Consider the following 16475-nt stretch of genomic DNA (forward strand, 5'->3'; position numbering starts at 1 on the left):
ACACTTTCCCCTCTTGTGGCTGGTTTACAGACAGCTCATTATTTAAGGGTCAAGGGGAAGTAAGTGGGGTATACCATGCCACACGCAGGTTTTTCCAGTGACATTTTATCCATCTGCTCCTGGTGGTCTCTGACTTTGTGAGGTCACAATACAAGATATACAGTCTTCACTCAGTAGCATCGTACTTTTCTAGCGTTGTAAGACTCCTGGCTCCATCCCTAGCACTAAACACACATGCACATGTGTGCGAGTGTGCGCACACACATAAATTCCTTCAGCTATGATGGTTTACATTTAAAAAAAAAATAGGCGAGTAAACTCCAGGGACCCACCAGGTTTTCACCCTCCTATCTCACGATTGCTGGGAATTCCAGCACCTGGCCGCTACTGTCGGCTTTTACTTGGGTTCTGGGGTGGAACTCAGTCCTCACCCTTTATTTATTTATTTGTTTGTTTGTGTTTCGAGACAGGGTTTCTCTGTGTTGCCCTGGCTGTCCTGGAACTCACTCGTGTACCAGACTGTCCTTGAACTGAGAGATCCACCTGCTTCTGCCTCCTGAGTGCTGGGATTACAGGTGTGCACCACCACCGCCAGGCACAAATTGTATTTTCAAAGGGAAGCATTTGTGGTTCACCCAGGAGAAGGATGGGGTGAAGTTAGCATCTCAAGCCTGGAGCCAAGAATCTAAAGTCTCTCCTATCCTACTTGGATGGTGAAGAGAGGCAAGACAGCAAGAGGAAGAAGAGGGCAGGGAGGGCAAGAAGGCGAACAGCAAGGATTGAGGTGTCTATTTAAGTGACCAGAATGAAGCCCCAACTCCAACCCACCACCACCTCAGAGGAGGCTCCATGCAGAGGAGGGTGAAGCAAGGGGCACAATGGGGGCGTTCCTGGCCTCCCACCAACTGTGCCAGGGAGGTGGGGTAGCTGGTCAGAGACGACTCAGAAAGGCTCAGTTCTGTGCTTTGGGAGCTCATCTTTGCACCCATCCCTACAGCCAGAGCTGGGGCTCTGTGATTAGCTAACCGCAGGTCCCATGTTAATCCTGCATCTAGAGGGCAAGGCCCAGCACAGGAGGAGATACTGGCGACTCACGTGCAGCAGAGAGAAGAGCTGCCGGGCGGCTGCCAGGTTGGAACTGGGCAGCCATCCCAAATGTGTGTGCAACTGTTCCTGCGGCCAAGTTTATGAGGCAAAGGTCACGCTCGCCCTATTTTTGGAACAGCAGGAAAAAGCATTGCTTCAAACTTGCAAAATGGTAACTTTCCACAAAAACAGCTTAGGCAGATCTGTGGGAAGGCCTAAGACTCTTGGACCTGAACCTGGGAGAGGCCACTACATCAGGTAGTCACCATACTTTTAAGATCAAAGCAATCCCAGGAGCAAAAGTCTTCTTGTCATTTTCTCTCCTGCTGAGAAGAACCAGGACCAGGACAGAAACAAGTTGAATGGAAGCAACAAAGCTTGCACCCATGGATCCAGGGCCACATTTCTGTCTTGTAGCAGGAAATAACCATGCAGGCAGGCAAAGCAGACTCCTCCCTCTGGCCTCTGTCCAAAGCTGATAGCGGGGTGTTTGCTGCCAAACAGGGAAGCACTAGGCAGTTTGGGGGATTGGAATGTCCATGGGTAGCATGAGAAGAGACTTGTGGCTGGAGCTCACCCCAACTTTGTCCCCCCCCCCAGTTTTATAAAACCAACGTGCAGCCTTCCAAGCCCAGATGCAAACACCCAGGCTGCCGGGGTTTGGACGTGACCCAAAATTTGTACCGTTTGACTTCAGCCTGCGTATTTAAAATGTAACTATCATGAATGTTTTAAATAGCCTCTGCACTTGTCCAGGAAACATTTGCAAACGTAGTCTCGGAAGGCAGGCTTAGTGGCCACCTGCCTGGGTGCAAATTCCAGCTCTGGCCTCAGCGTGAGAGAGAACACACTCAGTGAGGGGCGGCTACATTTCCAAGGGCCCACGCACAGAGCTGCAGGAGAGAGTGAGTCTGGCAGGCATGCCCCAGGGTATAGAGTCCTCAGGACAAGGTAGGAGTGGCTGATGCTAGCCGAGTGCCCCCAGGGTATAAGAGAGTCTTTGGGACCAGGTGGGAGTGGCTGATGTCTAGCCCAGTGCCCTCGGGTCTTCAAAACAAGTCTTAAAGACAAGTGGCTGTGGAAGTAACCCTGGGAGAGTTGGTGGAAAATACCCATAGATGTCCTGCCTTCATGATGTAGCTGAGGAGTGCAAAGCAAGAGATAAATTCTGATCCCAGGACTGAACCCTCATCCCTGAGCTAAGCCCTGATCCCAGGTCCGAACTCTAATCCTTGGACTAAGTCCTGATCCCTGATCTGAATCCTGATTCCAGTCCTAAAACCTGCTCTTTCATGGTGAGCCCTGGCCCCTGGGTTAAACCTACTATCTGAGCTGATCCCCGATCTCAGGCTGGAGACCTCACCCTCAGGCTGAGCCCCAAGCCCTCTTGTTTCCCAGCCCTCTCAATCCTGGAAAGGACAAACCTTTTGTGGAATGAGGCCAGTCCCCTTGAGTCTACCCTTTCTGCTCCATCCCACGCAGCAGCTGGCCAGCGTTTTCTGGTGTGCAAAAGTCTGCCTCACCTCCCAGACAGAGCAAAAATCCAGTCACTAGTCTCCAAAAGTTCCCAATTTCAAATCAGCTGGAAGACCTTGGCCTGCCTGGGACCCTTGCCCAGAAGACCTGCTCATTGCCCGTACACGGGATAGAAACATTCAACAGTCCTCTGAATGCACACGTGATATACCCAAGTATGTACATGTGTCAGTCCTGAGGGTAAGTGTCTGCCAGAACAGTTCACGGGCTGGGACTGCAACTAGGTTACCCTTAGGCTATCGCTGTCTTTTACCAGCTGAAGGACCTCTGGGTTTGAAGGTTAACCACCTCCCAGCAGGGAGCCCACCAAGGGCCTTCTTCCCACTGTGGTCAACCCTGCTGAAGGTCACCAGTACCCTCACACCTACCCCTAAAGACCACAGTTCAGCTTCCTACTATTGTTTTTCTCTTTCTTTTTCTAAGTTTTTTTGAGACAGGGTTTCTCTGTGTAGCCTGAAAGTCCTCTGTAGACCAAGCTGGCCTTGAACTCGGAGACCTGCTTGCCTCTGCCTCCTGAGTGCTGGGATGAAAGGGGCGCTATGTACCACCACCACTGGTTTCTGCCACTGTTTTTATTGGTCCATGGGTAGGGGTTGGGGGAGACAGGGGGGCTCATATCTTTAGGCGAGCAGAAATGGGGCGGTTCACATGCTCAGGGGAGTCCAGGAAGGCTTTGAGTTTGGGTCGGGCTCTGAGGCGTGCCACATAGGCCGACAGCAACGGGAAGTCATTCAAGCAGTCAGGGAACAGAAGCTCGTGGTTCAGCAGCAAGTCTAGCAGTCGGTAGTCAGCAAAGGAAATCTATGGGATAAGGGTATATGACAGGGCTTGAGTTGGGGCCAGAGGGAGAAGCTCCATGAAGCCAAACGCTGGACGCTTCCCGCCTCCACCGCTGTATCAGGCAATTTGGCCTCAGTTCAGAGAAAGTGGGAAAGGCCTGAGCCAGTGCTCACCTGGTCACCCACAATGAAGGACTGGCCTCCCTTGTTCTGGGCCAGCAGAGTTTCAAATGGTTTCAGGTGTCCCGGAAGTTCCTTCAGATACTGGGCTTTGCCCTCCTCCTGTGGACAGAAATGATGGCCCCAGCTGGGGATGTACAGCCAGACTGCCCAAGGTGATCTCCCTTTCCTGACCACCCTACTGGGCACTCGCCTGTAGCCCTACATACATAGTTACGGAGAACCTGGCCAATGTGCCTGACGAGGTCTTCCAGTCCGTCATTGACCATGTCCACCAGAGCTGCCTCTTGCTGGTCTTTGCCGTAGAGCCCTGGGTCAGGAAGCAGGCAGCAGGCTCAGGTTCTGGACTCAGACCTCAGCCTGCACCGTCAGGACCCTACTCTGTAGCTTTGCTTTGGAGATCTTCCCTGCCTGCGTCAGCCACACCACCTTCACAAGGTCAGTCAGCCCAAGGCCACAACCAACTGAAGCCCAGGCCTGTTTTCTGGGCCGCACCTGTCACTGGATCTGTCACACCAAGGGAAGGCAAAGACTCTGGTTTGTCCCTCCCCTAGAACAGGCTGTCTAGGGACCTAGACAGTGAAGTGTGAAGGCCGCTATCCATATATATCCTGCGATGCTCAAGGCAGTTGTGGTGGCAGGCCCCAGCTCAAGGCCTTGGTCTGCTCTCTAAGCCCTGCAGAAGTTATGGAACTCCAGGCACCCCCTTTCCTAAGCAGGCCCACAGAGAATAGTTGCCTCGGCCTCCCTCCTGCCATTCTTCAATCAGGCCGAGGCCTCCTCACTGTGGTGGTGGGTTTCCCTGACTTGGGTATGGCCAGGCGAGGAAGAAATGGACAGAAAGGCCTACTAGAAAGTCTCTACCCCACTGCGTTGTCACACAGAAACTGGAGGCCCGCCTCTTATGAGAGAGAGGTCATCTAGGAAAAATGATACAAGTTTCACGGAAACTCACAGCCCCTGGCTGTGCAGACAGCCCTGGAACACACCTAGGCGCCTTCTGGAACCTGGGTCTGCAACCTTCCTCTAGGGCAACCTCTTGCCCTCTACCCAGGTGAGACTTTGGTTGCTGCAGGTGAGGCAGCTCGAAGCCCCAGGGCATTTGACAGATGCTGCTCTTCAGGACTCACCGAAGGTGCGGCCCAGGTGCCGCAGGACGGCATTCGATTGGTACAGGGTGAGGTCTCCATCCTGGAACTTGGGGAGCTGGCCAAATAGCTGGGAGAAGACAGCTCTGTAAGGGGTGCTGCCCCTGGCTGCCCCCAACCCTAGTCACAGCCCCAACCCCATCCCCACTGAAGTGGAGGCACTCACACAGGAAGCCTTGAGTGTCCCTTGCCCCCAGGCATCCATAGTCACTACTTCCTCAGTCCAGCTCTGGCCCTGGTCTGCTAGCAGCATGCGCATAACCTCGCAGCGCCCTGTGTTGGGGTACAGGACAGGAACTGAGGAACAGTGAAGGGACGGGAGTTTGGAAGAGTGGGAAGCAGACACGGGAACCGAGCTGAAACGCTAGCTTTGGAGCCTCGTTGGGAGGGGAGAAATGTAGTAGAGGCCAAGCCCTAATAGTATCATGGAGAGCGGGGACCCAACTTCACTCCCAACGTCCCAGGAAAGGAAGCGTGCCAAAATGTGGCAGCCCAGAACCAGAGCGACCCCGAGGACTACAGCTTGTGCCCTTCATCTTGAAAGCGCTGAGGCCACACCTCGGAAGGGGAAATAGACGATGGTGTAAGGCGGCACTAGGAGAGATAGACAGAAAACACGATGAAGACCTCATGGCTGTTGGGGGTGGGGTGCCAACTCTGCCCAGGCACCGCCCGCACCGCCCTCACCGCCCAGCTTCATACTTACTTGTAGGTGATGAGGTGCGGTGCAAGCTCAGCAGCAAGACAGAAGGTGGACAGGGCCTTATATTTACAGCGAGGCTCCGCCTCCTCAGACCGCCCTAGAAATACACCAAGTCTCTTGAGTTCAGTAAACTAGGCTCTAGGCTAAGGTTAGATGAGGTGGGGCGGGGACTGTACTGGGGCTTTGCAAGAGGCCTGCGTGCTAAGCCTCACAAGCCCAAAACACACTGTTCTTCGTGTACTCATGAGCTTGGACAATGCCTTGCACGCATGAAGGTCTCCAACCAACAGCATATATATAGTAACTGCTCAATAAATGCTTGCTGTAAGAATAAAGCAATGTAGCCGGGTGGTGGTGGGCACGCCTTTAATCCCAGCGTTAGGGGGCAGGCAGATCTCTGTGAGTTCGAGGCCAGCCTAGTCTACAAGAACTAGTTTCAGGATAGGCTCCAAAGCTACAGAAACCTTGTCTTAGAAAACAAAACAAAAAAACAAAAAGAAGAAGAAGAAGAAGAAGAAGAAGAAGAAGAAGAAGAAGAAGAAGAAGAAGAAGAAGAAGAAGAAAAGAAAAAAGAAAAGAAAAGAAAAAATAAGGCAATGTGGCAATGTTACTTGGCCTGGTGGCTCACTCATTTAATCCCAGCACTAAGGGTGCAGAGGGCCACAGCTCTCTGTGAGTTCAAAGCCAGCTTGATCTACACCTAGAGTGCCAAGCCAGACAGAGCTATATAGTGAGACCCTGTCTTCTCAAGAAAAGAAAGAATAAGGAAATGTTCACAAATCCACTATCCCCTCCTGTCCTGGTGACACTGTAACAGAAAGAAGACTTACAGGATCACATCCTCAAGACTAGCTCGGTTCCGCTTTCTAGAGACAGAAACTGAAACAGAGCTGAAGTGACGTGCTCAAGGCCACACAGCCGGTAAACAGGATTTAAACCGCCGCCTTGGTCTGGCCAGTTCCTGGGAACCTCACTTTTTAAGCCCATTATTTTTTTCTCTTTGGTACCTTGTTGAAGAAAAGCAGAATGTGTCACTTCCAAATAAGCTTCTCTAACATAAAACATATCTTTGAGGCTGGCCATGGCAGTGCCCTTGTGAGATCCAAGAAGGAAGATCAAGTGAGACCAGCCTGGGCTGCATAGTGAGACCCTGTCTCAAAAAATAAAATTAGGGGCTGAGGAGCTGGTTCAATGGTGAAGAGCACGTACTGCTCTTGCAGAGGACCTGGATTCAGATCCCAGCACCCATGCCAGGCAGACCACAACCACCGATAACTCCAGCTCCATGGGGTCTAAAGCCTCTAGCTCCTGAGGGCACCTGCACACACACACACACACACACACACACACACACACACACACACACATAAAATAAAAAAAATCTTTTAAAAGATAATAGGTCAAAGCCAGTGTGGAAACTCAGGGACATGCCACCTGGCCTGACGCCGAGCTCAACTCCGGGAAGCCACAGGGAAAAGAGAGCAGACTCCCGGGAGTTGGAGTTGGTCCTCTGGTCCTCACAGCCGGTACAGCATGATGTGCACTCACAACACTGCAATAAAGTAAAAAATAAACAAAATTACTGCAAAACCCAGGCAACGGAGAACAGCAAACGGTGGTAAGGATTTCTTCCTCCCTCCCTCCCTCCCTTTCTGCTTAAAGGTGAGAAACAAATTTGAGTGTTTATGCATGTGTGTGCATGTTTGCATGCATGTGTACGTGTACATGTGCAGGTGTGTGTATTTGTGTTGTAAGCATTCGTGTATATGTGTGGTGTGTGATGTGTGTATGTGTGTGTGTCGTGTGTATGTGTGTGTGTGGTGCATGTTACATGTGGTGCATGTATGGTTTATTGTATGTGGAGTGTGTATGTGGCTGGGAGGACAACCTTGAGTGTATTTCCTGCCGTCAGCTTTTCTGAACAGGAGAGCAGGTCTCACTGCCTGAAGCAGGGTAGCCTGGTTGGCCAGTGAGCCCCAAGGACCCTTTCTCCATCACATATTCTGCCTTTTGTTGTTTTATGTGGGTCCTGGTGGTTCAAGTCAGGTCTTTGTGTTTGCAAGGCAAGCAGCTGGCAGACTGAGCTATCTTATCTCCCAAGCCTGGGAAACTAATTCCTTGAGCTCAAACCTCATCAGCCCAAAGGAGTGTGCAGACAAACTCAACTTTGTTCCTTTCTGCCATGTATTTCTTGTGCTGGTTCCCCTCTGGATGCCCGCAGTGGCCTTTTACAGTTCTCACTACCTCCCTACCCTTTCGTTTCTGCCTGTGGAAGATGTTGGTCAGTGGAACTGGAAGCCCAAGTTTCTCCCATGACTTGTTGCTTTTTATAGTTTTTGAGATAAGTTTTCATCTATTTATTCTGAGGATCTCACTATGTAGCTCTGGCTGGTTTTCCCACAAAACTCAGCAAGGTTGAAGGAGAACATCCTGTGCCTCCAGCATGGAGTCTCCAAACCACTTCTCGAGCCTGTGCGTCCTGTGCCCTTTCCACACAGGCCAGGTTTGGGGGCAGAGATACAGGACAAACCACACAGGGAAGTTCTGGTCTATGGCATGCCCAGGACTCTAGCCAGCCTCCCCCCTTTCACCTCCCCCTGCCGTGTCCCTCAAGGGAGACTCTCAGTAGGTCAGAGTCACAAGGAAAGTGGAGGTGTAGAACCCTCCACCTAGCATTTGGAAGAACCAAAATTACTCCAATCAGGAGAACCCCAACAGCCAAGGCTCTTGCTTGGGAAGCACTTCCTCTCCCATGAGCCCTCAGCTTTGTGGGGCTGGGAGCAAGTGCAGGAGGTGGTGCCAGAGCTGGGCTCTCATCCCTGGCTCACAGCTGGAGGAACATCTGCCCTGCACGAGCCGCTTACTAAGAGCTTTCATAGACGATCCCATTTCATCTCCCATGCAACCCTGGGAAGAAGTTGAGGAGGAAGGGAGGAAAGAAGGCTTGTTGCCATTATGCAGATGGGACATGGTGTCTGCCAGACATTCCTTCATCATGTGGAAGCACCGTGGACTTTGGAAAGCAGGTGCTATAATTCAAATAGGTGACCCCAAAGGTCTGTGTAGTAAAGACTTGGTTATCAGACTGTGTAGTACTGTTAGAATAGTGGTTCTCAGCCTGTGGGTATGCTACTTACATTACTTAATGATTTATAACTAGCAAAAAAAACAGTTATGAAGTTGCAATAAAAATAATTTTATGGTGGGGATCACCAGAGCATGAGGAACTATATTAAAGGGTCTTAGCATTAGGAAGGCTGAGAACCACTGCCTTACAGAGTTCCATGCGACTGCCTGAGATCACAGTCCTTTGGTTCTACAAGCCCAGACTTGGACCTGGCTCTGGGATCACCCCAGGGCCTCCTCTTGTGGGTCCCAGAAGCAGATCCTTGACATTTCAATGGGCCAAGCTCTCTCTGTCCATCCCCAACCTCCAGACTGTGTGTCTATCCACACCTGTTTCTAGGGCAATTTAAAGACATATACAGCTTTGGTTTATGTAAAATTCACCTGTATATAATGAATGTTCTGGGGGTTTTATTATATTCAGCATTGAGTAATTGTCACCACTGTCCAAGTCCAGAACATTGTTCTTGAGCCAAAAGTCCCCATTAGCAGTGACCCCACATCACCAGGGTACCAGCGGTTCCCTTTTCTGACGTGTCACATGAAAGGACACAGACAGTATTCACCTTTTGTCTTTCTGGCACCTTTCATTTAGCATAGCATTTTTCCACAGACTATCCACGTATTTGGTATGCATCAATACTTTCTAACTATGGCTGAAAACGACTCCATTGTATGGGGCTGGAGATGCAGATCAGTTGGTAAAGTGTTTGCCATGCATAAAGCTGGCCTGAGCTCAATCCCCAGCATCATGTAAACCAGGCATGATGGCCCCTGCCTGTAATCCTAGCATTCTGGAGGTGGAGGTGGAACGTTTAGATGTTCAAGATCATCCTCCACTCCATAGAGAATTCAAGGGCACCTGGGCTATGCAAGAGTCAACTTCAAAAAAAAAAAGCCACATAAACCAGATGTGGGTGGTGGCGCACATCTTTAATCCCAGCACTCAGGAGGCAGAGGCAGGCGAACCTCTGTGAGTTGAAGGCCAACCTGGTCTACAGAGTGAGTTCCGGACAGCCAGGGCTACTCAGATAAATCACTGAGTGGTGCATGCCTACAATCCCAGGTGCTTGACAAAAGGAAAGGAGAAAGAAAAAGGGGGGAAGAGAAATGGCTGGACACGGAGCTTGTTGGTAGAGTATTTGCCTAGCACATTGAGGCCCTGGGTTTAATCAATGAAATTAAACAATGAAAAGAGGGGCAGGAGGCAAAGCCAGGGACCCAGCCCTGGCAGCCCCTCTTGCAGAACAGGGGGATGTTTTCAAGGGTGGCCTTGCCTGGCGCAGAGGGACTGAAGAGCCACTTGCGGAGTCGCTGTGAACAATCACAAGCCCTTCCCAACCTTGGCTGCCTGGCCAGACTCCACACACCTCTCAGGCTTGGCCTGTCTCAGATCTCAGAACTTCCTCTAGGCTGTGTTCAGAGTTTCCTCTTCGCGGAGGCCACCTGCTCCCAGACACCTTGTCTCCAAGCACGCAAGGCCTCTCTCTGACAGTCTTTGAGACTCTCCTTGTATTTCCCATCAACTGTAGTCCTACATTGCTGAAGGTATTGCTCCTACCAACTCAAAAGTTCCAGAAGTGAGGCTGGCTGCCTGCTCCCAGGATCAGAGGGTTCAGAGCTGATCCTTAACCAACACCACCCTCTGATGCCCCCATCTGTTGCTACCCATACCTTCTACAGAGGGCACTGATGCCCTTGCCTGCCTCCTAAGGGCTCTGCCCAATGCTACGTAAGCACCCAGACACTGCTGGGTCACTCTTGATGACTGTTAAACTCAACCAGGACTAGATTGACACCAGCGGACACAACCTAGATCCAAGTGTTCCTCTTCCCTGCCTAGGTGGGTGTTCCCAATCACAAACAGACTGCTTGGGGGCCCTTGTCTGAGTTAAAGTCACGGAACCGGGAGTTCTTAGGGCAAGTGGGTCTGTTATGTGGTCCCAGCCTGGGACTAGACACCAGGGTGGTTTCATGTCACTCAGGCTGGTCTAGGCCTCACTGTGTACCCAAGGATGACCTTGAACTCTGGATTCTTCCACCTCCATTCCTGGGTGTTTTACAGGTGTACACCACTATGCCTGGTTTATTCGGTCCTGGGGATTGAGGCCAGGGTCTTTCTACATGCTAGACAATCACTCTACTGAGTGACCTAGAGGCCCAGCCTCTCTCTTTCCCCCTCCCCTGGCCTTGATGCTTGCAAGCGAGTCGGTGAGTGGATGACAGAGTCGCCAGCTCAGATGGCAGACATGGCGTGAGATCTGGTTCCCTAGGACAAAGGCTGGTGCATAGGGCAGGTGAATAAATCATGAGGGGCCTGCAGCAGGCCAGCAGGCCACAGCTGACCTCATTCTGGAAGTGAGGCGTAGGCAGCTGCGTGGTGAGTGGCTGGGGTGTGGCAAGGGGGGAAGGGGTTTTGTGGCACCTCCACCCTTGTTCCCTGAGAGGAACTTGAAGGTCACTGGAGAGGTGGGAAGACAGAGGCTAAAACAGAGGTGTCCTGGGGCGCCAGGTGGGGGAAGGCGAAGCAGGTGGCATGCTTTTCCAGAATCCTGGAGTAAAAGAGTAGGAAGGGCAGACAGACGGAGCCCCTGAGCATCAGGGAAAGGGACTGAGGGGAGCAGACAGGGGCTAAGGAGAGTGGATGGGGGGCTGAGAGGAACGGAGAAAGGTCAGGGCACAGAGAGAGGGCCTGAGGGTCATGGGAACAGTGCTAGACCAAGACAGAGCTAATGGAGAATGAGCAGGATACAGAGCATGCTCAGACCACCAGCCAGAGATGTGCCAGCAGGACTTGGGGGCTGAAGGAGGCCCATCCACTTGGGAGCCTAGCCACCTGGGTCAGCAAGGAGACCTGGGGTGCAGTCTGTGAAGGCTAGAAGGAAGGAGGAAGATGAAGATTTCAGAGATGGGCTACATGAGGAGCAATGGAAGAAGATAGTGACTTTAGGGGAGTTGGACTCTACTAATCCCCAGAACCGGAAGGGAAACGGTATCTGAGCTTCCTTCCTGCAGGTCAACCAGCCCCAGCAGGAACAAAAAAGGTGCTACACCCAGGGCCATGGCCCTGCCTGAGGGCCCAGCAGATGGCAGCCTCCCTGAAGGGGACTCCATCCCATCCACAAACACTCCAGGACCCAGCCAGGACCTAGCCAACCCCACTGCCCGCAGGCGGGCCCTCCTCCGTGAGCTGGAGGCCCAGGTGCAGGCTGCCTATGGGCAGGTAAGGGGCAGGAACTGTTCTTTAGGGGAACCCACATCCCAGCTGGATATAAGACAGCCCCAGGGCCAAGTCCACATACAGGTGATCAGAGGGCTGAGAAGAAGCTAGGGACCCATCTCTGTGGATACGAAGGGATCCAGTACCCAGAGTGATCCTTTATGTAAGGTATTGAGCACTGGTCCAATTACAGGGTAAAAGAGCCCTGAACGGAGACAGGGTCCTGGCCGCAGACTTCAGACTGGCCAAAGGTAAAAGCGGATAGGCTCTCTCTCCGAAGACTCATCTTCCAGTCCCCAATTGCCACAGAGAGTTGGGCTCCAGCTGACCCAGGCATGGGGTGCCAGCTCCTTCCGCGGGGATCCAAGCCTGCTTCTGAAAGGTGCTGATTGGGGAGATTAGAGCAAGGCTAAGAGGAGAAGGGCTAGGGGCGGTGTTCAGAAGACCCTCCTGAGGAAGTTCCAGGAGGCTGTGCCTTCCAGGGAGCCTTGACTCTGAGTACCCCCCTACTTGCAGAGATTCTCTGACATAATCCGGGATTGGATTAGGGCCCAAGCCCCGGGCCCAGGGCCCCCCGCCTGCCCACCCGCCCCTGATCTTGCCCACAAAACCCCAGGAAAATCCTCTCCAGTGCTCCCAGGCTGTCCCTGGAAACAGCAGGAGGCTGGCAGAATCCACAGCATCCTCCCAGGACTCAGGGCCTGGCATGGTTCAGGGACCCATGGGGAACTGTGCCAAGCGGCCCTGGCGCCGGGGGCCTAAGGTAGGAAGATGAAGGGGAAACCTAAGGCCAGAAACCTGGGTGGCCCCATGTGTCGGGCAGGCAGTAGCCAGAGACCTAGGAGTAATGGGCTGGATTATAGAGGTCCGCGGGCTCCAGGGGAGATGAAGGGGACATCTGTATGCTTTTCTTAAGGAGATGTTTTTCTGGACAAACAGCCCCTCTGATCTTGGCTGGGACTCCCCTGCTAAGTTAATAGTCCAGGTGCCCGTTCTGGGTAGGCCCTACTCTCTCAGCCGTGGCCAGGGTGACCAGAGTTAGAGGACACAGGCTACAGGTTTCCTCAAGGACCTGGGAGAGGCCCTCACCTCTTAGGGGTGAACCTTTCCAGCCTAGAGAGTTAATGGGGTTTGTGTACTCAGAGGCCCCGCCCCCTCTGCCAGGGGCTGAGCTCCAGAGAACGGAGCTGGAGAGGGGCTGGGGGGGGGGAATTGCTTCGGCTTATGGCTGAATTTGCCATAGGAACACTGGCAGTGGCCTGGAGCCCCCCTAGGGAGCCCCAGTCCCGGCCCTAGCCCCAGAGCTGAGAAGCAGGAGGGCACCCAGGGCTACTCGGTGCTTGGCAGTCTGGTGGGGCCAGCCTGCATCTTCCTTCGACCCAGCATCGCCGCCACCCAGTTCGTATGTACAATCACTCCTCTGCCAGCCTGCTGCCCCGGTCCCTTCGCCTCATCGCTCCCTGAATAGGAGGGAGAGGCCGAAGAGGATGTCGGAGGATAGACACGCAACCCCGGGGTTGGGGCCAGAGCGGTAGCTCCAGAACAAGTTAAGAGTTCAGGGAGCCCCTAGCTCCCTGGTATGGACCAGGCATGGGGGGTGGGTAGGGACCCAGAGAAACAGCCACCCAAGGGTTGGGGGTGCAGCCCAGTGACAGAGCACTTGCTTTTAGCAAGACCAGGGTCACGCCTACAAAAACAGAAAAGTAAGTTCTTCCAAGGGAAGATGGCTGGAGGTGGCAGGGTTCTCAGGAGAGGGACAGTGGGCAAAGCCGACTTGCAGTGACATTGAGGACAGCTGGGTTGCGTATGACTCTGACGTTCTGTCTGGCCCTGGGATCTACCTCTGTCAAAAGGAGCTATGTACCTCAAAAGACAGTGTAGGAACAGGGGTCCTGAGGGTCCCCTGGCAGGTTATAGGAAAAGAGAACCCCAAGACACCCAGGCAGGTGAGCAGGATTGGGCAGAATAAGTAGCAGGCCCTGGGTATGCTGTGGTGTGGGCTGGATGACGAATCCAAGAAACAGAAGGAAGGTGCTGAGGCCTGGGTGTGCCAAGGAATCCCTAAGCCATCTGTGCCTGCAGGACCGGGAGCTGAGACCAGAGGAGATTGAAGGTAAAGAAAGAATTCAAGGAGGGGCTAGTCGAGGTGGGGCATGGATGGAGATTAGAAGGGGAGGTTTGGGGCTGGGGCCTCTGCAGGGTCCAGGAAGGGTAAGAAGGTTATGGGGTGAGACTGGGCAGGGAGGGATGGCAAACCCTCCCTTCTTCGGCTGCCAACCCCTTGGTCTCAGTAACCACACTGGTCAAGGGCCTCTTTCATATTTGTCCTGGCTGTCCACTGTGGGCCTGGCCCTTCACTGAGAACCAGGAAGCACTGCTAACCAATAGATAAGGCCCCGCCTTCTGGAGATAGCTACAGTGGCAGCTGTGTGGGTCTGGAGAGGAAGAAATAGCAGAGAAGCCTCCCTGGAGTCGGTGACACTGAAGCCGAGGAGGGAAGAATGGAATCTCCCTGAGCTCATAGCTTTTCTAGCTTTCCTCCCCTCCCCCTCTCCCTCCTCTTTTTAATCACCTAGAGCAGAAACTGACACATAGTAGATGCTTCCCAAACATTCCATAAGAACAGAAATTTAAGATCATATGTGCAAAAGCCCTAAGACAGCAAATAGGAACTGAGGCTTAAGAGCAAGAAGGGACTGGAAGAAAGGGGACAGATGGGCTGGTCCCAGCTGGCAGCCAGGGAGAGTTTTGGAAAGGACTAAGCTCACTCTGCCTGGCAGAGCTGCAGGTCGCCTTCCAGGAGTTTGACCGAGACCGGGATGGCTACATCGGCTACCGGGAGCTGGGTGCCTGCATGCGGACGCTGGGCTACATGCCTACAGAGATGGAGCTCATTGAGATATCACAGCAGATCAGTAAGTGCCTCAGCCCGTGCCTCAGACCCACCCCACCCCCGCACTTCAGCCCCGGCCCAGACCTGAGGTAGCTGCATGCGCTGACCCAAGAGCACAGGGCATAACTGTCTTTAAAGGAGAGCTGCCTCCTAAGAATCTACTAGGAGAGTGGCGAGGATGACACGACCCCCTCCTGCCTCCCCCGACCCGTTTACCAATAGTGACTGAAGCTCAGAGAGGTGAAGTCTTTGTCCAGAGCAGGCTCGGGAAAGAACAGTGAGTCTTACGAGCCTGCTTGAGGATAATTCTCACCAGTAGCTGCAGATGACGCAGCCTCTGGTACCCAGGGATGAGAGCCCATCCAGTGCCATGAAGGAAGGGACCAGGAGCAAGAGGGAAGGCGGTGGGCTGGGGAAGGCAGGTCAGGTGCTAGGCCAGGGTCTTCATGGATGAATGCACCCTCAGGTGGTGGGAAGGTGGATTTTGAAGATTTTGTGGAGCTGATGGGTCCCAAGCTGTTGGCAGAGACTGCAGATATGATTGGCGTGAGGGAGCTTCGAGACGCCTTCCGGGAGGTGCGCCAGGGTGGGAGGGGTGGAGGGTGGGTGAGACTGTGAGATTGCAGGAGTTAAGGGCTGAGTGGATGTGGGACTCAGTCAGTGACCCCATGCCACTATCGATGCTGCCACAGTTTGACACCAATGGAGATGGCTGCATCAGTGTGGCAGAGCTGCGGGCAGCCCTCAAGGCTCTGCTGGGGGAACGCCTCAGCCAGAGGGAGGTAGATGAGATACTCCAAGACATCGATCTCAATGGAGATGGCTTGGTTGACTTTGAAGGTAACGCCTCCCCTGTTTAGCTGAATATGCCCTGAAGATTCCAAACCAGCAGTTCTTGACTTGTGGGCCTTGACCCCTTTGGGGTCAGATATTTATATTAGGATTCATAACAATAGTAAAATTAGTAACAATGGAAATAATTTTATGGTTGGGGTCCCCACAACATGAGGAATTGTATTAAAGGGTCACAGTGTCAGGAAGGTTGAGAAACTCTGATCTAAACAGACCCGGGTTAAACATTATTGGAGGATCAAGGAGGCAGGGCTATTATACTCCCTACTGGCGAGAGAAGAAATCTGTGTCAGTTCTCAGGATAGCTAAAGTACTTACTTAGGATAAGGAACTAGGGAGAGCCAAGATTGTAATCTGGGCAGCTGAGGTCCCTCCTCCTGGTTCTCAGATGCCTTTGAAGGTCTCCTCAAGCCCACTCTAGCCCACTCTTGAGCAGGCAGATCTGCCAACCGTGATGGGGTCAGGAGGGCAGACCTGAAACCTTGCACTTGTCCTGGCAGAATTTGTTCGGATGATGTCTCGGTGAGCTTATATAGAAGCTGGAGTGGACCAGCCTGGAGGACCACAGCCGCTGAGCCGCAGAGGATCCCATGTATTCCTGGAAACTCATTACGAATCAGACTGTGTGCCTCCTCCCACCCCTGCTGGGCATAGTGCCCTCTCCTGTCACCACCCTTAGCTCTCCCTGGTTCTCTGACAATAAAGCATTTTCCAGCTTGTGGAGAAAGAGTTTTTCCTACTCGTTTATCCTGGAAGTCTGGCATGTGACCCCAAAAGTCAACCCCTGGAGCTGGCCTTCAAACCACAGGTTACCTCAATTGTGAGTTCAGGGGGTATGGAGATCCCCTCTTCTTCCTCTCTGGATCCTGGATCCAGTCCAAAGGAAGTGATAAAAGGTATCGCTGAGCTAGGCATGGTGGTGCACACCTTTAATCCCAGCTCTCAGGAGACA

General features: G+C 52.9%; 2 protein-coding genes across 6 annotated transcripts; one reads left to right on the plus strand and one right to left on the minus strand.

The window, feature by feature from the left end:
• Positions 1–3189: 3189 nt before the first annotated feature.
• Positions 3190–15166, minus strand: LOC142850003 (glutathione S-transferase P-like). Of its 4 annotated transcripts, none has more exons than XM_075972998.1 (9): positions 14985–15166; positions 6867–6984; positions 5436–5529; positions 5288–5323; positions 4896–5002; positions 4712–4799; positions 3791–3891; positions 3576–3683; positions 3190–3423 (listed from the first exon to the last, which is right to left on the minus strand). In XM_075972998.1, exons 1-9 carry the CDS (start codon positions 15041–15043, stop codon positions 3235–3237), a joined length of 900 nt encoding a protein of 299 aa, XP_075829113.1. In that variant the 5' UTR covers positions 15044–15166; the 3' UTR covers positions 3190–3234. The 4 variants fall into 4 exon arrangements, with proteins under 4 accessions (XP_075829113.1, XP_075829116.1, XP_075829114.1 ...); XM_075973001.1 differs by lacking the exon at positions 14985–15166 and adding an exon at positions 14888–14940; XM_075972999.1 differs by lacking the exons at positions 6867–6984; positions 14985–15166 and adding an exon at positions 6263–6312.
• Positions 11620–16250, plus strand: LOC142850005 (calcium-binding protein 2). Of its 2 annotated transcripts, XM_075973002.1 has the most exons (7): positions 12485–12541; positions 13022–13180; positions 13861–13891; positions 14559–14693; positions 15138–15247; positions 15364–15511; positions 16024–16250. In XM_075973002.1, the coding sequence occupies exons 1-7, from the start codon at positions 12485–12487 to the stop codon at positions 16047–16049; spliced, it is 666 nt and encodes a 221-aa protein (XP_075829117.1). In that variant the 3' UTR covers positions 16050–16250. The 2 variants fall into 2 exon arrangements, with proteins under 2 accessions (XP_075829118.1, XP_075829117.1); XM_075973003.1 differs by lacking the exons at positions 12485–12541; positions 13022–13180 and adding an exon at positions 11620–11781.
• Positions 16251–16475: the final 225 nt, after the last annotated feature.

The sequence above is a fragment of the Microtus pennsylvanicus genome, chromosome 5, assembly GCF_037038515.1.
Source record: "Microtus pennsylvanicus isolate mMicPen1 chromosome 5, mMicPen1.hap1, whole genome shotgun sequence".
In the NCBI taxonomy this organism is placed as follows: domain Eukaryota; kingdom Metazoa; phylum Chordata; class Mammalia; order Rodentia; family Cricetidae; genus Microtus; species Microtus pennsylvanicus.